We start from the raw sequence: 20,348 nt of genomic DNA, 5'->3' as shown, positions 1-20,348 counted from the left end.
CAATTAAAGTGACAGGCAATATTTTTGTTCAATTTTCTTACATCTAATCAGCTGTGCTTTAACATTTAGCATTATCATCACGAGGTTTAGAATCATTATTATGTAAGATGAAATGACAAGAGAAGATAATTGTCTCAAACAGAAAATGGAACAGTCATCACAGGAGAAGTTATGAAACTTGCTAATGCACAGAATAGAATACATAATGGAGTTCTGTCCTCGCTGGATGTTTGACCAGAAAATCGCTTTCCCACCTCTCTTACAAGATAGCTTCCTTGGGCTGGGGATATGGCCTAGTGGCAAGAGTGCCTGCCTCATATACATGAGGCCCTGGGTTCGATTCCCCAGCACCACATATACAGAAAATGGCCAGAAGTGGCGCTGTGGCTCAAATGGCAGAGTGTTAGCCTTGAGCAAAAAGAAGCCAGGGACAGTGCTCAGGCCCCAGGACTGGCCAAAAAAACAAAAAAAACAAGATAGCTTCCTTTTGCAGGGTGAGAGTCAGTAATTCTTATGTACTCGCTTTTCCTTAAGGCAAACTCCCAACCATGTTGAAGCTTCTTTTCTTTCTTGTCCCAGTACCGAGTCTTGAACTCAGGGCCTTAGCTAGTTTACTCAAGAATGATATTCTACTATTTGAGCCACATCTCTACTTCTGGCTTTTTGGTCATTACTGGAGGTAAGTGACTCATGAACCTTTCTGTCTGGGTTGGTTTTGAATCATGATCCTCATATCTCAGTCTTTTGAGTAGCTAGGATTACAGGCATGAGCCGCCAGCACCTTGCTGCACCATAGTACATTTCTAAAAGCAAAAAGCCACCAGAATTCTTCATTATAATTTAAATTTTTCTTATTACACGATGAAATACATGATAGGAAAAGTAGCCATGCTCTGTACATTTCTGTGCCATCTCTCCACGCCTCTGGAACAAGTTGGCTTTGCAGTGGAGCGTTGCTTCCTGGCACAGTGGGAAGAATCTGTTGACAAGGCCCCACCCACCAGCAGTGGTGACAGCCAGGAAGTGGCTCCACAACCGTTCTTGCTTTGCTTCTTGGCACCAACATTGTGTGCTCAGAACTCTAGAACCCTGGCAGGCTAGGTGGGCAGTGGCCACAGGCTGCCCCGGCTCACCTGATCTGCATGCCTTTACTCCAGGAGCACATGTCCTTGCGCAGGAGGAGGTTGTTCAGGGTGACGGCCCCCACGATGTAGAACATCTGTTTGGCTACCTGCTTGATGAGCTCTGGGTCCATACCATGCTGGCACATGACTGAGTGGAAGGAGTTGAGCTGCCGAAGTATGGAGTCCAATGTGTAAGTGCCTTCATCAGCGATGCTGGAGGTGCGCTTCCTGAGGCCCGTGGGCTTCACCCCAGACACGCCCTGAATCGTCTCGTGCTCCAGCATGCCTGACACTGTGGGAGGATTTCAAGTGTTAGAAAAGATCTGGAGGGGGCGGGAATATGGCCTAGCGGTGAAGTGCTTGCTGATTCCTCAGCGCCACATATATAGAAAAAGCCAGAAGTAGTGCTGTGGCTCAAGGGGTAGTGCTAGCCTTGAGCACAAAGAAGCCAGGGACAGTGCTCAGGCCCTGAGTTCAAGCCCCAGGACTGGCAAAAAGGAAAAAGAAACAAAAGATCTGGAGGGAAATGTCTCATGTGCATAGATATGCATATATACATTTCGTCGTTTCCGCCCCCCCCTCCCCCCCGCCCACCGCCAGTTACACACTGGTGTGGGATTGGAGCCCTTCATTATTTTAGGCTTCCCACAGCCGTTAGATTTGGGGCTTGCCTGAGTTTCCCAGGGGAGTTTGCTCATCTGTGGCAATGATACCCTTTCATAGTATTTATTTGGTTTAGAAAGCTTCTGAGCTGGGTGTTGGTGGCTCATGCCTGCAATCCTAGTTACTGAGGAGGCTGAGATCTGAGGATCACAGTTTGAAACCAGCCTGGGCAGGAAAGTCCATGAAACTGGCATCTCCAATTAACCATAGAAGTGCTTGAAAGTAGAGAACTGGCTCAAGTGTTAAAGAGCCAGCCTATGTGAAAAAGATAAGGCAAAGTCCCCAGGGCCTCAGTTCAAGTGCTAGTAGCAGCGCGTGTATGCACAGGCGCGTACACACACACACACACACACACACACACAAAAGTAAAGTAACTTTCTGAGATGTCCACTCCCTGTCTAGAGCCCTTTAGAAGCAAGGAACAAATCTGGCTCACCTTAATATCCCCTTGTGCTAAACTCAACTCCTATAGACCTCATACTGACTCCCAAACTTTGGTAAACGTTGCTCTTAAGTAACTGAGAGATGGAAACAGTTTAGTGGTCAACTTCTTGCTCAGCTAATAAAAACAGACCAAAGTAGAAGGAAGATGGGCCGAAGCTGCCCTTTGCTTCTGTGTTACCATCTATGTTTTGGATGATGGATTGCTTTTAATTCATGGCCTTTTAGGGGACAAGTGGACAGATGAGCGGCATCTCAGATGGCTTCTTAGCTTTTTTTTTTTCTTTTTTCTTTGCCAGTCCTGGGCCTTGGACTCAGGGCCTGAGCACTGTCCCTGGCTTCTTTTTGCTCAAGGCTAGCACTCTGCCACTTGAGCCACAGCGCCACTTCTGGCCGTTTTCTATATATGTGGTGCTTGGGAATCGAACCCAGGGCTTCATGTACACGAGGCAAGCATTCTTGCCACTAGGCCATATTCCCAGCCCGGCTTCTTAGCTTTTTATGTTTCCAGCTAGTCAACTATGAGCCTATGAAAAACTGAACACTCTGAGCCCTTCTAGAGGAAATGGAGAAGCAGAACGTGGAAAACGTGTGGGAAGCTGGAGCTTGTAATTCGTACAAGGCCTCTAATTGCTATTCACTCAAGCTGCACATTCCAAAGGAACAGAGCTAGTGCAATATATGAACGAACACTTGAGTAAGCACACACAGAGAGGTCCACGAAGCCAATCACATACCCAGCCACTCAGCCAATGAGAAGCCACTACCTTCAGTCAGATGGCGTGAAGCATTTTCAGCATAGAGTGTCTGAGACACACTTGTTCTTGTTGGCAGGGCGCTTCCTGGCCATCTTACCAGAGACTGTGAGGTAGCATGCAAGCCCTCCCTGCTAGGGTCTTAGATGGGCCCCTGGGAAGCCCTGGGGAGTAGTGCGCTAGTTCAAAGTTTCATGTGTTTTTGAAAACTGGGCCAGGAATAATGTCTGCTGCCATGTATTAGACATAATCTGATCTTAAGAGAGAAGCATTAATCACTGGGGAGGGGAACCCGATCCTGCTGTCTCTGGAGTAGGAAAGCAGTGATTTTCTGTTGCATTTCAGGTAGCCATGGTTGGGGTTCAGGGGTTACTCAGCTGATTTCCAGCCTGTATCTTACTATTTTATATTCTATGAAGGTATACCCCAGGACATTTCTACAGTCCACTTGTTCATGGATGGGTACATGAGACAGACAGGCTATGGAGTTCACCACCGCTCCCGCCTTACCGATCATTGGCTGAAGGATGTTCTCTAACACCCGTACCAGCTGTTGGTAAATCTGAATGGCCAAGTCACTCAGCACTTGCCGATACTCAGCAAGGTCAAAATTGGTGAGGCAGTGTTCATTCTGGCGAGATGTGTTATGCTTCATGAAGCCCTAGAGTCATAAAATGAAGATAATGATATATGAAGTCAGGAGTCACTTCTATCTAGTTTCACAAACTCCAGCTTTCTGAGCATCTTTATGTTCCTTTTCCGTATTCAACCTACCCCATCCCACCAAGCCAGTGACACAAAAATCATCCCCATGTGCTGGTGTGTTTGCTTCTATCATCTATTTTCTATTTACTTTTTTGTTATTCTTTTTTTTTTGGCCAGTCCTGGGCCTTGGACTCAGGGCCTGAGCACTGTCCCTGGCTTCTTCCCACTCAAGGCTAGCACTCTGCCACTTGAGCCACAGCGCCACTTGTGGTCGTTTTCTATATATGTGGTACTGGGGAATTGAACCCAGGGCTTTATGTATACAAAGCAAGCACTCTTGCCACTAGGCCATATTCCCAGCCCTTTTTTGTTATTCTTAAATACATTTTTATTAGCACTTTTTACTTATTCCCCCCATTTTATTGTTACTCACTTTCTTTTTTTTTCTTACTTTAAAAAATTAGTTCAAGTTAGCACTTCTTACCAGCTTTCACTTCATACATATATAGGTACATGCAACCTAGATTTAAGCCTTCCCTATCACAGCGTTGATAAAACTAGCTGGGAGACTTTAAGATAAGAAAATCAGTGTTTAATTCATGATAGAGAGTGTCCTGCCGACACAATGATCTCAAACACTACTCTCTTAATGTCGGCCCATTCAGCACAGTCCTATTCATAAGCACTGTAGCCAGAGGGGCAGGCATGATGCTGAATACACTGGTAACTAAATGAGCAATTCTTTGTTAATATTTCATGGGATCCATAGCATGACTTTCAGTCAGAACTTAGAACAGGATCTTCTGGTGGCATTTTAACGGACAGGCAGGTACTTTATTGCGGTCATTTTGCTTTGAAACACATCGGATATAAACAACAGCTTGCTCAGTGCACTCTGCCCTCTGCTGGGCACCTTCCTACCTAAGGACTAGGCTGAAATGCAGGGGGCTGCGGGAGCTCATTCTTTGTCTCCACCTTTGTCAGGATGGTTCTCTACCTCTGTGTCAGAGTGCTGTTGAGCAGCTTCTCTGGCCAGCCTCTTGGCAGAGGATGGGAGTTATGGAGGTCTGTGGGTGAGGGCTCCAGGCTTGTTGAGATGGTAGACCAAGAGAGGCTGAGAGGATTTGAACAAATCCATAAGCCCCACTGGACTTCAGTTTCTATAAAGTGGGATTTATTCGTTATTTCCTGAAGATGTTATGAAAATTAAATAACCTAAGATATAGTAAGTATTGTCAGATACATATTAAGCAGCCCTTACTTAATAGTAACAGTTTACATGGTTTAAAGTGTTGAAGCCTATCAAACAAGCAATGAACACATCACCAGGACAAAAGTAATACAGATTTTTGGACACATCAAAAGACACAAGATCTTTGATTATATCTTAAGTTCAAATGTTTTTAATATACTGTGGTGAGTCAAAACTGGTTAATTTCTGCAATGGTTCAATATCCCAATATTAGTTTCTAGACAAACTTTAATTTCTGGTAAGTATTCACTGATTGATGTGTATTTTATTTTTTGCTTCGTTTTTCATAATAAATTAAATTCTGAAAGAAGCTATTTGCTAATATGCTGGTAGATAATTGATGCCAAATAAAGACTTGTCTCTCCAGACTGCCTCTGACTCTGACCTTGGGCTGTGAAATCAACACATGGTCACACATTTTGTGATTTACTATTTTCCACATAAAGGCCAGGGAAAGGACAGCTTGCAGCTTTTATAATCAAGGCTTCTCACCTCTTCTCCACTGTACTGCTTCAAACAGTGCAAAAATCGGCATGTGTTAGAGAGCCAGAAGGAGACAGTTTCAAAATCATCACCTCTTTTCTGAAAGAGAGAAGAAGTCTAAATTTACCTTTTCCGTAGAGAAATAACAACCTAGAAAAAAACCCCAACAAACCCAAAATGCAACAGACATCAGAAGGTTCATTTCTTTCCGTTACCATTGTAAGCTATTTTTAAAAATAAATCACATTGTGGTCTTACATCATATTTAGCAGAATTCTACCCCCAGCTTTGTTGGCTCTTAGCTACTTTCCTTGCCATTAGAAAAGTGTTCTGATGAGCTATGCACAGAAGCTCACACCTGACACTCTAGTTACTCGGGAGGAGATTGGGAGGAATGCACTTTGAAGCCAGCCTTGGTAAAAAGTCAGCAAGACCCCCTTCTCAATCAATAGGCTGTGTGTTGGGGGGGGGGGATGTATATATTTGCAGTCCTAAGTGGGTGGGGAGGCCATAGGTACAAGGATCTGGGTCTGGGGCCCCGTTCCTTGTGTGAAAAACAACCTAAAGAATAAATGGCTGGTACTCAGGAGGCTAAGAGCAGGTTCATAAAAAGAATTTTTAGATTTGAGAGAGTCCACCGGGCGCGTTAACTGTGCACTTATCTTCACTGTAAATATTCCCATTCAGAATAGATCATCAGAAGGTCAAAAGAGTCTGGGTTCATGGCCCCAAGTGGTAGTCCTGGATTCAAATGAGAAAGGAGAAGAGAGGAGAAAGTCAGACAGAGAGAGAGAGAGAGAGAGAGAGAGAGAGAGAGAGAGAGAGAGAGAGAGAGAGAGAGAGAGAGAGAGAAACAGAGAAGTAGACACAGAGAGACACAGAGATTAAACTGTTTCCATTTTCCCACGCTGAGTTGCCCCTTTATGTAGGAAAAGTTTAATCCACAGATGACTCAAACTCACTTCCCCTGGGGCTGAGGAAGGGAATCAGAAAAAATTAAAAGCATAAAAAGAATTAAACATTTTGTAATAAACAATATGACAAAGATTTTAAGCACTGAAACCTAGCTTGGACTAAAAATGTCCGCAAGATAACATTTCTGAGCTGGGAACCAGAGATGGGTGTGTGTGGAGCTTCTGTAATGGGCATGTGGGCTGGGTGGGGGTGGGGAACACTGGGGGTGCGTGGGGGAACCTGGGTCCTTATCAGGGTGGGCCACAGTGGGAGGGAAGGGACAATTGTGCCTGAAGCATGGGGAGTGTGTGTCAAGGCTGATACAAATGTGTTTTCTTTCCACATGGAGTCCCCATTAAAGTGAGATAATCTCTGTTACTTCAGAATAAAAGATACGCATGTCGGGGGTATGGTGATGCAAATCTACATTGCTAGTGCTTGGGAGGCTGAGGCAGGATGACTATGAGTTCTAGCCCACTCTGGTCTAGTAGGACCCTGTCTCAAAAACAAAACAAAACAAACAACAACAATAAAAACAGCCCAATCCTTGAGTAATCACAACGGACAGTAACTATATAGGAAATTGTCCAGTAGACACTGGGACTTGGCATGTGTCTGAAGTTCATTACAGGGGCTGGGAGGGCCTGGAAGAGGGGGGCTTCGAGGTGCAGAGTGTCAGGTAGGGAGGATGTGACAGCTTTGTAGGCAGAGGAGGCTTGTAACACTTCAAATACACTTAATGCATACAACTCTACACTTTAAAAAAGGGGCTTAAATGGTGAAGTTTATGTTATGTATATTTAGCTATATAGTTTTTCAGCTTCATAAAAAGACATTTTAGATTTGAGAGAGTTCACTGAGCACATTAACTGTGCACTTATCTTCACTGTAAATATTCCCATTCAGAATAGATCATCAGAAGGTCAACTACCAAGAGCAGATTGTCTTAATTTCTCAGTGACACTGAGTTAAAACTAACTACGATGTTTGCTGTTGGTTGTTTTTCCTGGAGTCAGGGGAGGATAGGATAAGGGGACTCGGTGATTCTTGTGCTGTGTGGAGCTTTCCGCTCAGTTATGTAATGCTGCTGGCTCTTCCAAGTGCTCTTTTCCCAAGAGCATCTGGGTGTTGCTTCTCACATGGATATAGCATTTCCAGGAGCAGGAAAAATTATGAGATGACTTGGAGAATAACAAGAAGAAAAGTTGGAAACGTGTGTGTTTGTTTTTAAGATCTTCAGGGTATTGTTTTATTTTGGAATTGAGTCAAAGTACTGGACCTTGTCATCTAGTCAGTATTTTAAGTTTGAAGAAAACGTGTCAGAACCAGGGCTTGAACACTGGACTTTGCACTCATCACAGCTGGCACTCTACCACTTGAGTTACTTCTTCAGGTCAGCTTTTTGCTGGTTTTAATGAACAATAAGCCTAGGCTGGCTTCAAACTCATGATCCTGAGAGTAGCTAGGATTACAGGTGTGAGCTACCAGTACCCAGCTAGAAAAAAAAAAACCCTTTCAATGCTTTATCACTTTTTTATATGAATAAACCATGTATTATTAGCAGCCATTTTAAATACTAGCATATCTCACACACACACACACACAAACACACACACACACACACACAGAGTACTAGCAAGTTCACTCAAGTCTAGGGAACAACTAGGCCCTCTCTACGGACTGTGAACTGACCTTCAACACTTTTTTGATGCTGTTGATTGTTGATGTGAGCAATGACCTCACTTTCTGATCATCGTTCAGGTAGTCAGCATGTCTCACACACATGAACAAGATGTACGCTGGTAGCCCTGGGATCAAGTTGACTGCTACACCACGTGGCTTCAGTTCTGCAAAAGACAAGGCTTTGTGAGGCATGGGTTTTTAAGACAGAAAGGCACAGCTGTCACCTAGCCATTCAGTCATTCAAGGTAAACCATGCAAGAAAGGTATTTTAACAACTTATCGGGCAGAGGATATAGGGTGTGGGTTCTAGATATGTCTATATAAAAGTAAAATTTGTAGCCATGTGCCAGTGGCCCTAGCTACTCAAGAGGCTGAGATCTGAAGATCGTGGTTCAAAGCTAGTCCAGGCAGGAAAGTTTGTGAGACGCATACCTCCAATTAACCACCAGAAAACCAGAAGTGGAGCTGTGGCTTAAGTAGTAGAGCATTATCCTTGAGTAGGCCCCAGGATTGACACCAAAAATAAGCACTCAACTAAATAAACGAACAGCATGAATTTGTCCTGAGATTCCTTCAAGTAGCCTCTCTCCCCAATCTATAACATTCATCTATAGACTCTGAAATCCTCACCATGTTTTATGTGGTTCCCCCCCACCCCCCCGCTGCCAGCCTCAGTTTGTTTGGCTCTAATGGGTCTCTTCAAAAGTTGGCTAAACATTCCTGGCATGCTCCTACCCCAGGACCTCTGCATGCACTACTTTTTTTGCCTCTCTGTTCTTTCCTCAGCTATCAGTGCAACTAGTTCCCTTACTTCTTTGGCCTCCGTCCAAAGATCGCCGTACCAGAGACCACTGATAGACAGCTCTATGCCTGCCTTTCCACTCCCCCCCCGCCCCCCGGTTAACCATCAGCCCCCTGTTCTCGCTAAATAAAGATCACGTTGAACCTACAGCATGTCTGCTCCCAGCACCAAGTTTAATGCCATGAACCGAGGCATGTTAAATTAGGGATAATTGCCCATCACGATACTGTCACCTGGCACCTGGGGGGAGGAAAGCCACGCAGAGGCTGAGGAGAGGCTTCTGGCTCACAGTTGGCACGTGTTTACTGCCCTTCTCCTCACTTACCACCCAGGAAAAGTCTCATGGAGCCAGCAGCCTCCTCCTCCGCCCCCCCCCACCATAGGTCCCTCTACAATCCTCCTCATTCCCTTCCCACTCGTCTCATCCATCCCTTCACTCACTGCAATTTCTCCCTTAATTCTTTTCTTTCCCACAATCGAGCTATTGCCCTCCACAAAATTCATCATAAGCCTTTCTAAGGAAAGAAGGAAAAGCAAGAAGTAGGAGCCTAATGGTCTAGGTCTAGAGTGGTGATTATACATTAGAACCCTCTGAAAGGTTTCTAGAAAAGTCCTTGACAAGGCCATGCCAGGCTGCTCACTCTAGAGTTTGATTTCACAGGTCTTTTTCAACAATTTGAAAAATGAACACTTTTTCAAAATCTTTTGGAGTGGGTGAGAGGCATGGCTCAGAGGCACTGTGATTGCTAGAAAATAGAAACAAAAACCAGAAATAGGCTGGGAATGTGGCTTAGTGGTAGAGTGCTTGCCCAGCACGCATGAAGCCCTGGGTTTGATTCCTGAGCACCACATAAACAAGAAAAAGCCAGAAGTGATGCTGTGGCCCAAGTGGTAGAGTGCTAGCCTTGAGCAAAAGAAGCTCAGGGACAGTGCCTGGGCCCTTAGTTCAAGCCCCAGGACTGGCCAAAAAAACCAACCCAGAAATAAAAAAACAACCCAAAAACCACCACCACAACAAGAAATGTCTAGTCAGCAGCACTCAGGAAGCAGAGTCAAGAGGATTGCAAGTTCAAGGTGAGCTTGGATTCTGTAACAAGACTCTGTTTCAAAAGACATTATTCCTTCCCCCAACTTTCCCTCATCCTCTGGCCTTCGAGGATGTTACTGCACAGTATGTAGTGGTGACTGAAGCAACCTTAGTCGAGTGTGGTAGCACAGGCCTGTAGTCCACAGTGGGAAGGGTGGGATAACGTGGGCCTAGTAGTTGGAGACTAGCCTGGTCAATATAGTAAGATCCTCATCTCAAAAATGAAAACCAATTTTTAAAAAGTGGGGGTGGGAGGGGAGAGAAAGAAACTCGAGTGACTAAGTCTTTGCTGCTATGGACACATGCACCAGAAAGGTATTTCACCCCGTGTAGAGGATACTTGCCGAGAATCAGGTTCTTGACCAGCTTCTGCTCATCCTCCTTCTTGTATTCCAGCATTCCTTGGAAATCCTTTTCTTTCCTGGGAATGTTGACTGGACGGATGGGCTCATCGATGATCTGCCCGGGAGATATGTTCTCCATCTGGCCCACTGCACGAGAAACAACGGAGGGGAAGATGTTTTCCAGAGAGGAAAGACCAACAGGGTTCCATGTTCTGATCACTCTAAGGGAACTCTGCAACAACAGAAACTGGCCATATTTTAACGGAGTTATCTCCTCTTGAAATGTTGTTTTTTCCCCCTGATAAATGGAGTAAATGGATAGCAAAATTAAATTGTACTAGTACTCGGAAAGCCACTAGCTTTTTAAACAACCTTACCCAAATCTTAACAGTTTTTTTTCCCAATAAAGTTTCCTTAGATTAAATGTCCTAAAAGTTATGTGGTTTAACTTATTTGTTAACTAAATGTTATCAATCAGAAATGGTGAAGTATATTCAGATTTTAACTTCCAGAAGGAAAAAACAATGTTCTGTACAGGGGCAGAAAGAGCACCTTTAGCTTTAAGAATCCAGTTAGTAAAAGCAAAAGAAGGGCTGGAGGCATAGTTCAGATGGCAGAGCACCAGCTACACAAGTGCAAGTCCCTAAATTTAAACTCGCCAAAGAGCAAGAGCGCATTTACTTCAGATGTGGCATTCCAATCAGTTCAACCACATGAAGACAGCTGGCCAAATGGTGCTTTTTCATATCACTGATGTGAAAATGTGTCATTTCTCTACAAGGCTACTACCTTTCTTCTACTACCTCTAATTTCCAAAGAAATCATGAGTAAATAAATTATTTTTATTTAATATGCATTCAAAAATATTAAGGGTGTTTTTAATAGAATGGTAAAGGAACTATGAGGGAGCTGTAATGATTAGGTTCAAAAACCTTTTTGGATATTAAAAATTATCTATGTTAGCCAGGTACTGGTGGCTCATATCTATAACTCTATCTACTCAAGAGGCTGGAATCTGACTATCATGGTTTGTAATCAGCTCAGGCAGGAAAGTCTAGGAAACTTTAAACTCCAATGAACCACCAAAAAGCCGGAAGTGGAGCTGTGGCTTGAGTGGTAGAGCACTAGCCTTGGGTGTTAAAGTCAAGAGGTAGAGGCTATGTCCAGAGTTCAAGCCCCAGTATGAGTACAAAATAAAAAGAAAAAAAGAAAATGATCACTACTGTTAAGGGCAGCAGGTGAAGAATTATATTAGTGATATAAAGCAACCTGCAATTTCATCTAAGAATCGAGAATTGTGAATTGCGTGAGAAAAGTAAGAAAAGCAAAGGGACCAAGTGAGTTATCAATCCGGTTTGGAGACTCCTATGTAAGCAGGATTTTACCTCTCACCCACCAGAAGGGGGCACTATTAGGAAATCCATTCAAGCTCAGACTTGAGTTCTGAGATGGATGTCAAACAATGTGCAGCTGCTGGAAATGTTTACTGCTGCTTCTGTCACTAGGGACACTTCCTTTGTTAGTGCTGAAAAGCTAGTTCCAGAAAAGAGGTTATTACAGAGAACACCAATAACTGCCAGTGCTCTTGGCTTATGTGGCAGGGAGCCCAGTGACACACATCCACCTCCTTAGACAGCGTCACACACTGGGGCTATCAGACTTCTAAAGGGCGATCAGATGATCAGACCATCAGACTGGGAAGGGACGGATGAGAGCTACGGCCATTTCCCATCATCTAGCGCTATGGCTGCAGGATGTGGTCTGAGAGGCAGAAGACGAGCTGGAAATGTACTCCTCTCTACAAGAGAGGACTCTCTGAATGTTTAGTTTCATGGTATTTCTGGTGGCAGTTTAATCAGTATCCCCTGAGCTGTGGCTGCTGGTGGAATGTTGCTGCATGTAAAAATAAAATAAAGTAAGCCAGGCACTGGTGGCTCATTCCTGTAATTCTAGCAATTCAGAAGGCTGAGATTTGGAGGACTGCAATTCGAAGCAAGCCAGGGCAGATACATCTGAGAGACTCCACTGCCAATCAACAAGCAAAATGCCAAACATAGGTGTGACTCAAGTGGTAGAGCATGAAAGCTGAGAACTCAAGGCCCCGAGTTCAAACCATGGCACTACCAGAAAAACTCAAAGCAAACGACAAAAGAAATCCCTGACATCAATGCCCACAAGTCAATCAGAGCCATGAGACAATTCCAAGAGGGAAAACTGGGAGGGAACAAATTCCACATATTACATTTATCAGTAAGTATCCCAGAGAGATGTTTTGAATCACTTACTTCAAAAAATCAAAGGTGCCGTTCATTATGACATACCATTCAATATTAACACTTAAAAAGGAAAACCACTGCCAACCAAACTATAAAACCACACTTTGAGTGTACAGACGTTAAAATGTAAAACATACATACTCACATATACTCAGATTTTATGAGATATAGTGGACATTTTCACTAGGAAGGCATGTTTTGTTTTTGTTTTTGGGCTGGTCATGGGGCTTGAACTTGGGGCCTGGGCCATCTCTGAACTCTCTTTGCTCAAGGTGAGCTCTAGCACTTCAAGATACAGTGCCACTTTCAGTTTTTGGTTTTTAATTGGAGATAAAGAGTCTCATGGGGGCTGGGGATATAGCCTAGTGGCAAGAGTGCCTGCCTCAGATAAACGAGGCCCTAGGTTCGATTCCCCAGTACCACATATACAGAAAACGGCCAGAAGCGGCGCTGTGGCTCAAGTGGCAGAGTGCTAGCCTTGAGCGGGAAGAAGCCAGGGACGGTGCTCGGGCCCTGAGTCCAAGGCCCAGGACTGGCCAAAAAAAAAAAAAAAAAAAAAAAGAGTCTCATGGACTTTCCTGCCTGGGCTGGCTTTGAACCACGATACCCAGATCTCAGCCTCCTGAGTAGCTAGGATTACAGGGGTGAGCCACCAGCACTTGACTTTTTTTTAAACTGGTTTTTGTTGTTGTCTTTTCTTTTTTTACTACTGGGGATCAAACCTAGAATACTGTACTTGCTAGGTAAGCAATCTGCCTCTGAACTACATCTTAGCCTGAAAGCTCATGTTTTAAGAGAAAGCTTCACTTTCCTTGTAGAAAATCTCAAACCAGGTATTTTTAGTTCTGTATGAAAAATGTCAGAATTTACCAGCCTCTCATTAAACCTTTTTTCTTGCCTCTGGATTCTACCTGCAGGCTTAGGTCTTTATAAAGGCCCAGAGATATAAGAAATCCTCGCAACATGTTGATTTATTTAACAAAATTATCTACTGACTAAAATAACATGTTCACTTGTATGTAACAGCAGGAAAATAAAAAGCCTGAAAGATACAAGCCAGAACACTATCCTAATTTTCTAACACCCAAGACACCATAGCTACGGTTTGAGTGTCTGTTGAGACTTAGTCGGGCTAGGCATAAGAGTTCCAAACTACCTTCCAATGAGGATGAGGGGACTAATTTGGCCTTTTTACCCTTCTTATCCCCCTACAGCCAGGTGAGCACACAGACTTCGCCCCTTGGAGGGGGCAGAAACAAGGCACTACTAGCTGGGAAGCTGAAGCCAGGCCTTCACCAGACCCCGAACATGAGGGCACCTTGAACCTGAACCTTCATCCTCTTCAAGTATGAGAAATGAATTTCTATTTCTAATAAGGCTGAGGCACTTTATTAGAGCAACACAAGCAGATTCTGATTTTTATCTTCTAGACTCTTCATAAAATTGGAAGGAAAATATTCTAAACATTTTTTGGGGGGAGGGGTCTGGGAAAGTAGAGGGAATTAAGAGATGTTCTACAATTTAATAAGGTTGTTTTTTTTTTTTTTTCCTTTTGCCACCAGGAAGATCTGGACCTTAGGTTTCATTGAGAGAGATAAATTCCCACAAGCAGAGAAAATATGGTGGACATTCTAATCCAAAGGAGAGAAATCAGCTCCAAAAAGCTGGTATACTAGTTCTGCCAGTGAGGTGTAACTAGCAAGATCCTGGGGAAGTTACTTATAGTTTTGGGGCCTTTAAAAAAAATTTCTTATGAAGAGAATTAAATAATTTCTAGAATACTCTCAGTCTAAATTTCTTGATTATGAAACTGAGGTATAATGTACTCCTAGAATAAGACACAACACAAAGCAGATAAAATTTTAGAATAGTCTCCATTTAGCTACATATAAAAAATATATGTGTCGGCATTTAAAAAAAAAGTCTTTTCTATTTAAAAAAAAGTTTCCTTATTTAAATGCAGCCTACAGCAGGAAGCAGAAGACGTGCTAACTTTAAAACAAAGATTTAAATATGTTGCAGTATAGTTAGAAAAAAACCATAAATACATTGTTTAGTGTGTTTTCTTCTACAAAGCTGCCATATTGTTTTCTGTACAATGTGGGGACTCGGGAAGGAAGGAAGGTCTAAGGAGGGCTTGTCACATTTACCCTCTAAATTGAGTGTCGGACAAGGACATTACACATGGCTCTTCATCAGGCATCCTAGCCGAAAGAATCTATTTCTTGTTCTCCTCCAGGTAAGTATCACTTAAGTCATTATAATATTTCATAAGAATTATTATGCCCTTTCTTTGGTTTAATCTATGAGTTGATTTGTCAAATGTTACTTTTATGCTGTAAAGCTTACTAGGACAGTTGAACTGATAAGCTTTGTTTCTGAATGAGAATGGTTTAGAATTAGTAACACCTGAACATATTACAACCTAACTCTTTGATTAAAAATACAGGTTTAGCTGAGCTCTAGTGGGTGACACCTGTAATTCTAGCTTCTCAGGAGGCTGAGACCTAAATAAAGACTGTGGTTCCAAATTGGCCAGGGCAGGAAAAGCCGTGAGAGTTTTATCTCCAATTAATGAGCAAAAAGTCAAAGTAGAACTGTGGGTCAACATCAGTCTTAAGTGAAAAACCTAAGTTAGAGTGTAAGGTGCTGAGTTCAAACCCCAGTTGTTTTTGTCATTATTCCAAAATCCACAAGCAAACCTCATAGGACACCGGAAAGTGCTATAAAACCAAGATTTTGCAATTGTAATAAATGTTTAAATACCTTCCAGTTCACCAATTTTCTTGGCAAATAGTTTCAGTTGTTTTTTTAGTTTCCGGACAGTCTTATCCTGTTTTTCAAGCTGTTCCATCAGATCCTAAAGATCAAGAAGAAAAATAGAACAGAAAGGTCAAAATAAGTCTTCTAAAACACAGTGAGGGAAAGGAGACACAAACCACAGAACAGCACTGTTAGTTTTATAGAAAAGCTCCAGAATAGTTCATTGGTGGAGCTACCACCTGGTTAAAACTGGCAAGTATGGAAAGTACAGCTGTGGTAAAAGCCAAATGCTAAAATAGGCAATGCCATAAAATGCTTTACAGCATGATGGAGAGCAGGCTTGCTGTGGGTCTTTTCCATTGGACTTGATATGGGGGAAAAATGAGCGAATGTTTACAAATGCGCTGTCATTCCAATGAAGTGGAAAAGGTACTAGACACACAAAAGTGGGAAGATTTAGACAGGTGCTGGTAGCTCACATCTGTCATCCTATCTACTCAGGAGGCTGAGATCTGGGGACTGCAGTTTGAAGCCAGCCTGGGTAGAAAAATCTATGAGGCTCTTATTGACAATTAACTACCCCAAACTTGGAAGCACAGTTGTGGCTCAAGTGGTAGAGCACCAGCCTTGAGCTTTGAAAAACCTAAGCAACAGTACCCAGTCTCTGAGTTCCAGCCCTAGTACTGGTATAAAAAATTTTTTTTTAAAGGAGGAAGATTTAAGGATGGCTGCAGTTAGGTATATACTGATACCCTATAGGTGTGAGGCAATGGCCTCTTTGAGACCTTACCTTACCAGGTTCTAAAATAAGCCTTGAAACTTAAGAAAAGTAAGAAGTTTGGAGAATTAAGATGTAATCTAAAAAAAAAAATAAGAGCAATATAAAGAAAAATGTAGCTGACCTAGGACCAAAAGAGTGGGAAGAAGGTAGTAGTGTAAGTGGGCATCCATGAATACTTCATGCAAGAAAGCAACAGAGTATTTGAGGGTAAAAAAAAAGCTCTATGATTACTCTCTATTGAAAAAGTGACTTCCTCAAATGACAGGTACAGTTGGAAACTCAGAATTAAGAGTAAAGTAGACAAGAGCAGATTTGAAAAGCTTTGGAAGGAAATGGGCCAGTTATGTTTATGGTTGTCATCCAAAGAGGTAAAGTGTTTACAGACACATATTTGTGCCAGGAGCCTATGGCTCACCTCTGTAGTCCTGGCTACTCAGGAGGCTAAGATCTAAGGATCCGAGTTTGAAGCCAACCCGATCAGCATAGTCTACAGGACTGTATCTCCAATTAACAGCAAAAGCAGAGATGAAGGCAAGGTTCAAGTGCAAGAGTACCAGCCATGAGAAAAAAGCTGAATTGTGATAGCAGTGCACGCACGCATGCGTGCACATACACACACACGTATGAAATACAAATTTATTCACTGTCCACTTTAGACAAGAGTGTATATACCAGACCCATGCCCTGAAGGAAATAGTTGCTAACATTTCCAAGTGTTCAGTTATGCTTCTTGGACTTTAATCTTTGCAAACACATTTTGCTTCCATCATGCTGTAAGCCCGGTGTTAAAAACAAACTGAATATGACAATGGACGCAGGACACTGAGAGCGGTGACACCACTGGCGGAGAAACAGCTGTGGGGAGAAACAGGCTGTGTGCACGGTTTTCAGGAGATTTTCCTGGGTGGGGCGGAGAGCAAGTGGGCTGTTCAGTTATAGAGGGCTGGAAGGAGCGAGGGAGACAAGGAGAAAGCACTGTGATTGTTACATACAATTATCCGTTTGTAAAGTGAAATCCGATAGGACTGATACTTCTTAGGGTCATCTGCATATAATTCCTCAAAATACTGAAAAAACAGGCACAATGGATATTTGGTTTTTTCCTTGGGTCTTGGAAGGAAGGTTACCTCCCAGCAGAATCAGTTTAAAATATTTGAAAACACAAATAATAAACCTGAATTCTTCATCTACTAGCACTCTCATTACTGTAGGACAAAATTGATCTGAACTATATACTTAGTGATTTTTTTTTGCATGATAAGGACAGGAAGTGCTGGACACTGGTGATTTATGCCTATAATCTAGCTACTCAAGGGGCTGAGATCTGAGGATAAGCCAGCCTAGGCAGAAAAATCCTGAGTCTCTTATCCCCAATTAACCAGCAAAAAAGACAGAAAGTGGAGCTGTGGCTCAAGTGATAGAGTGCCAGCTTTGAGTGGAAAAACTAAAGGACAGTGTTCAGGCCCTAAGTTCAAGCCCTAGCACTGGCACAAAAAAAAAAAAGAAAGAAAGAAAGAAAGAAAGATAGGTTGCCTGTTAATGACACTGCCACTCAGCAGGTCATTGGCAGTAGGCCATTGTCATCCAGCAGGGCTATCCCAGATTTCTTGCTTCTCTTTTAGAGAGATGCTCAGAAGTAGCTGTACCTGCTCTGTAGCCAGCCACAGCCACAAGGGTAGGGAGTGAGGAACACAGCCCTGCCAGGGGCTCTTATTTGATTTGGGGAGGGTGGTGGTGGTGAGAAGCCCTGTCCCTTCCTTCCTTCCCCAAAGGCCATGTGGAGGAGGCTTGTGAATCCTCTTCACTTCAGGAGGGAGGAAAAACCATTTTTGTATTGGTGTTGGCGGCAGGTGGGTGGCGGATGTTATGCAAGGCACACTTTCCAAAAAACACTAAGCCCAAATCAACTGCTGCTTTCACATTCTGCTCAAGAACTTCCTCAAGAAATGCACGATGCAGGCCACGTGCCGGGGGTTCATGCAGGTACCAGTGGCTGAGAACTGAGGATCATGGATTGAGACCAGCCCAAGCAGGAAAGTCCGTGAGATTCTTATCTCCAATTAACCACCAAAAACTCAGAAGTGGAGCTGGGGCTCAAGTGGTAGAGTGCTAGCCTTAAGCAAAAAAAGCTAAGGAGAGGTGCCTTAGCCCTAAGTTCAAGAACCAATAGCAGTAATAAACAAACAAACAAATAACTTGAAACTGCGCAATTCAAACCAAGAAACTATAATGAGTTTGAAAAACTGAAAGGAAAAATCATTGTGTGAACTTGAGTATGACAGCATTCTTTGGAATAAGTAGTTGGTATAATGGCAGAAAAAGAGCTGATCTGCAAAGAGGGTTTTCTGAACTCAAACTCATTAACCAGACCTTTCCCAGCTTAGGATATGGGGGCTTAGTTTATTTTTATGTTAGCTATGACAAAATGCCAGAAAATGAATAGCACAGACAGGGTGTAAAGAAAACACTTGATCAACTTAATGAACAAACCCCAAGAATCTGAGAGCCCAGAGGCATCTGAACTCCATGGGCTCACTTAGTTATTTTAACACACCCAAGGATAAAACACAGAATTTGTACACTCATCAATCAGTATTATGTTATTCAGTCAATTTATCAATTCTTAGTTATAAAAGCCTTGTTAGTTGAATATAAGCCATGGTATAATGCAAGAGTAATAAAATGAAATTTTAGAGCATTTTATGATTCAGACTATTTTCCCCCACAAATTAAGAGATTTCAGGCACTTTGAAAAGAGACCAAATACCACCCTCTCCCTTCCCACCTCCCATTTCTACCCTGGGGCTTCACATGTAAGATACACAGCCAGTGGGATGGGGGCGGATACCTTGGATTGAATAAATGACACCAGAAAATTATTTGTAATGTGAATGATCACTAATGGAGTAATGTAATGGAGGGATGATTCAGATTGTCAAGTCTTTAGAGAAAATGCAAACAGTTGTATTATAGGTCATTATAAATTTTAACAGTGGCAGAGGCTCATGCCTGTCATCCTGGCTACTCAAGAGGCTGAGATCTGAGGATGGTGGTTTGAAGCCAGCCTGAGCAGGAAAGTCAGTGAGGCTCATATCTCCAATTAACCACCAAAAAGCCAAAAGTAGAGCTGTGGCTCTAGTGGCTCAGGGACTTTCCTCCACACCTTCCACAGGAGGACCCAGAACATCAGATCTCCCAGGAACTTTCCATGAGGGACAACCTTTGCACACGCCCTTCTCACTGCTACCAAATAAAGGATACCAAGTGTAAGGCAGGGTGTTTTACCCAACCAGGGAAGGCAGTTGGACCAAAAAGAAAGCCGACCACCCAGCACGCTGGATGAACAGCAAGTCCTGCCCCTGTCTTTACCAGGTTCTCGTTGGTCAGCCGAGTGATCTCGTGCTGCAGGCTGGCCTCGATGCGGGCCTCTGGGGGCAGCTGCAGGTTCTGGGCCAGCAGCTGCTGCTGCCGATTGTTCTCCTCCTTCAGGCTCTGGATCTCCCCACGGAGGGCCTCGGCCTCGTTCTCATGGCTCCTCTTCTGTGACTGCAGCTGGGATTCCAAGAGCCTGTGGAAGCCACACAGCAGAGGGGGAGATGACACACAGAGCTCCTGCCTAGGGGGCCTGAGGCTGCACTCACTTCCCAGAGGAAAAGTGACTCGCAGCACCTGTATGTCAGCATCTGACTTGATTCAAGTCAAAAAAATCAAACCAGGGCAATATGCACGCACACATCTGTGTCTTTCTGAACTGTTTAAAGCTCAGAAACAAAGGAGTTTTAGCTTTTTGGAAGAATGTGAGGAAATGACTACTAAAAAAAAAATCAATTAGAGCAGGACACGGTGCTACATTCCCGCAATCCTAGGCACACTCAGGAGGCAGAGTGGGAGACAGCCCAGCCCCAGCAAACTTGGCTTGAGAGCCCTATAGCAGAAACAAAATAAAAGGGCTGGGGATGTGGCTCAAGCTCTAGAGGGCTGGCCTAGCATGCACAAGGCCTCGGGTTTAGTCCCCAGCACCAAAAATAAAAAGAAAGAAAGACATAGCTGTAATGTGGTTTACTATATTCATAAAGTAGCATTTAAGTTGGCCAAACCCAACAGAATTATCACCACAAGTTAGGTTGGCAATATAAAGGGTAAGAATGCAAACTGTTAATCTAACTAAAGATGCCTTTAAGGATACAGCTACTAATTTCAGGTGGAGCCACAGTCTTGCTTTTATATTCTTTTTT

The 20,348-nt window shown here is 43.3% G+C and overlaps 1 protein-coding gene across 4 annotated transcripts in view; it reads right to left on the bottom strand.

The window, feature by feature from the left end:
- Myo5a (myosin VA) overlaps positions 1-20,348 on the bottom strand; it is a 105,726-nt gene that overhangs the window by 3,215 nt on the left and 82,163 nt on the right. For 2 of the 4 annotated variants that reach the window (XM_048332141.1, XM_048332144.1), the window contains 8 exons: positions 19,483-19,681; positions 17,106-17,180; positions 15,336-15,429; positions 10,294-10,440; positions 8,070-8,224; positions 5,433-5,522; positions 3,494-3,644; positions 1,134-1,416 (listed from right to left, as the gene is read on the bottom strand). In XM_048332141.1, coding sequence (XP_048188098.1) covers positions 1,134-1,416; positions 3,494-3,644; positions 5,433-5,522; positions 8,070-8,224; positions 10,294-10,440; positions 15,336-15,429; positions 17,106-17,180; positions 19,483-19,681 — 1,194 coding nt within the window. The remainder of the gene's footprint in view (positions 1-1,133; positions 1,417-3,493; positions 3,645-5,432; positions 5,523-8,069; positions 8,225-10,293; positions 10,441-15,335; positions 15,430-17,105; positions 17,181-19,482; positions 19,682-20,348) is intronic. The other 2 variants (XM_048332143.1, XM_048332145.1) reach the window with 1 other exon arrangement.

The sequence above is a fragment of the Perognathus longimembris genome, chromosome 23 (assembly GCF_023159225.1).
Source record: "Perognathus longimembris pacificus isolate PPM17 chromosome 23, ASM2315922v1, whole genome shotgun sequence".
Classification (NCBI taxonomy): domain Eukaryota; kingdom Metazoa; phylum Chordata; class Mammalia; order Rodentia; family Heteromyidae; genus Perognathus; species Perognathus longimembris.
The sequence above is the reverse complement of the archived record's forward strand: the minus strand, read 5'-3'. Positions and strand labels throughout refer to the sequence as shown.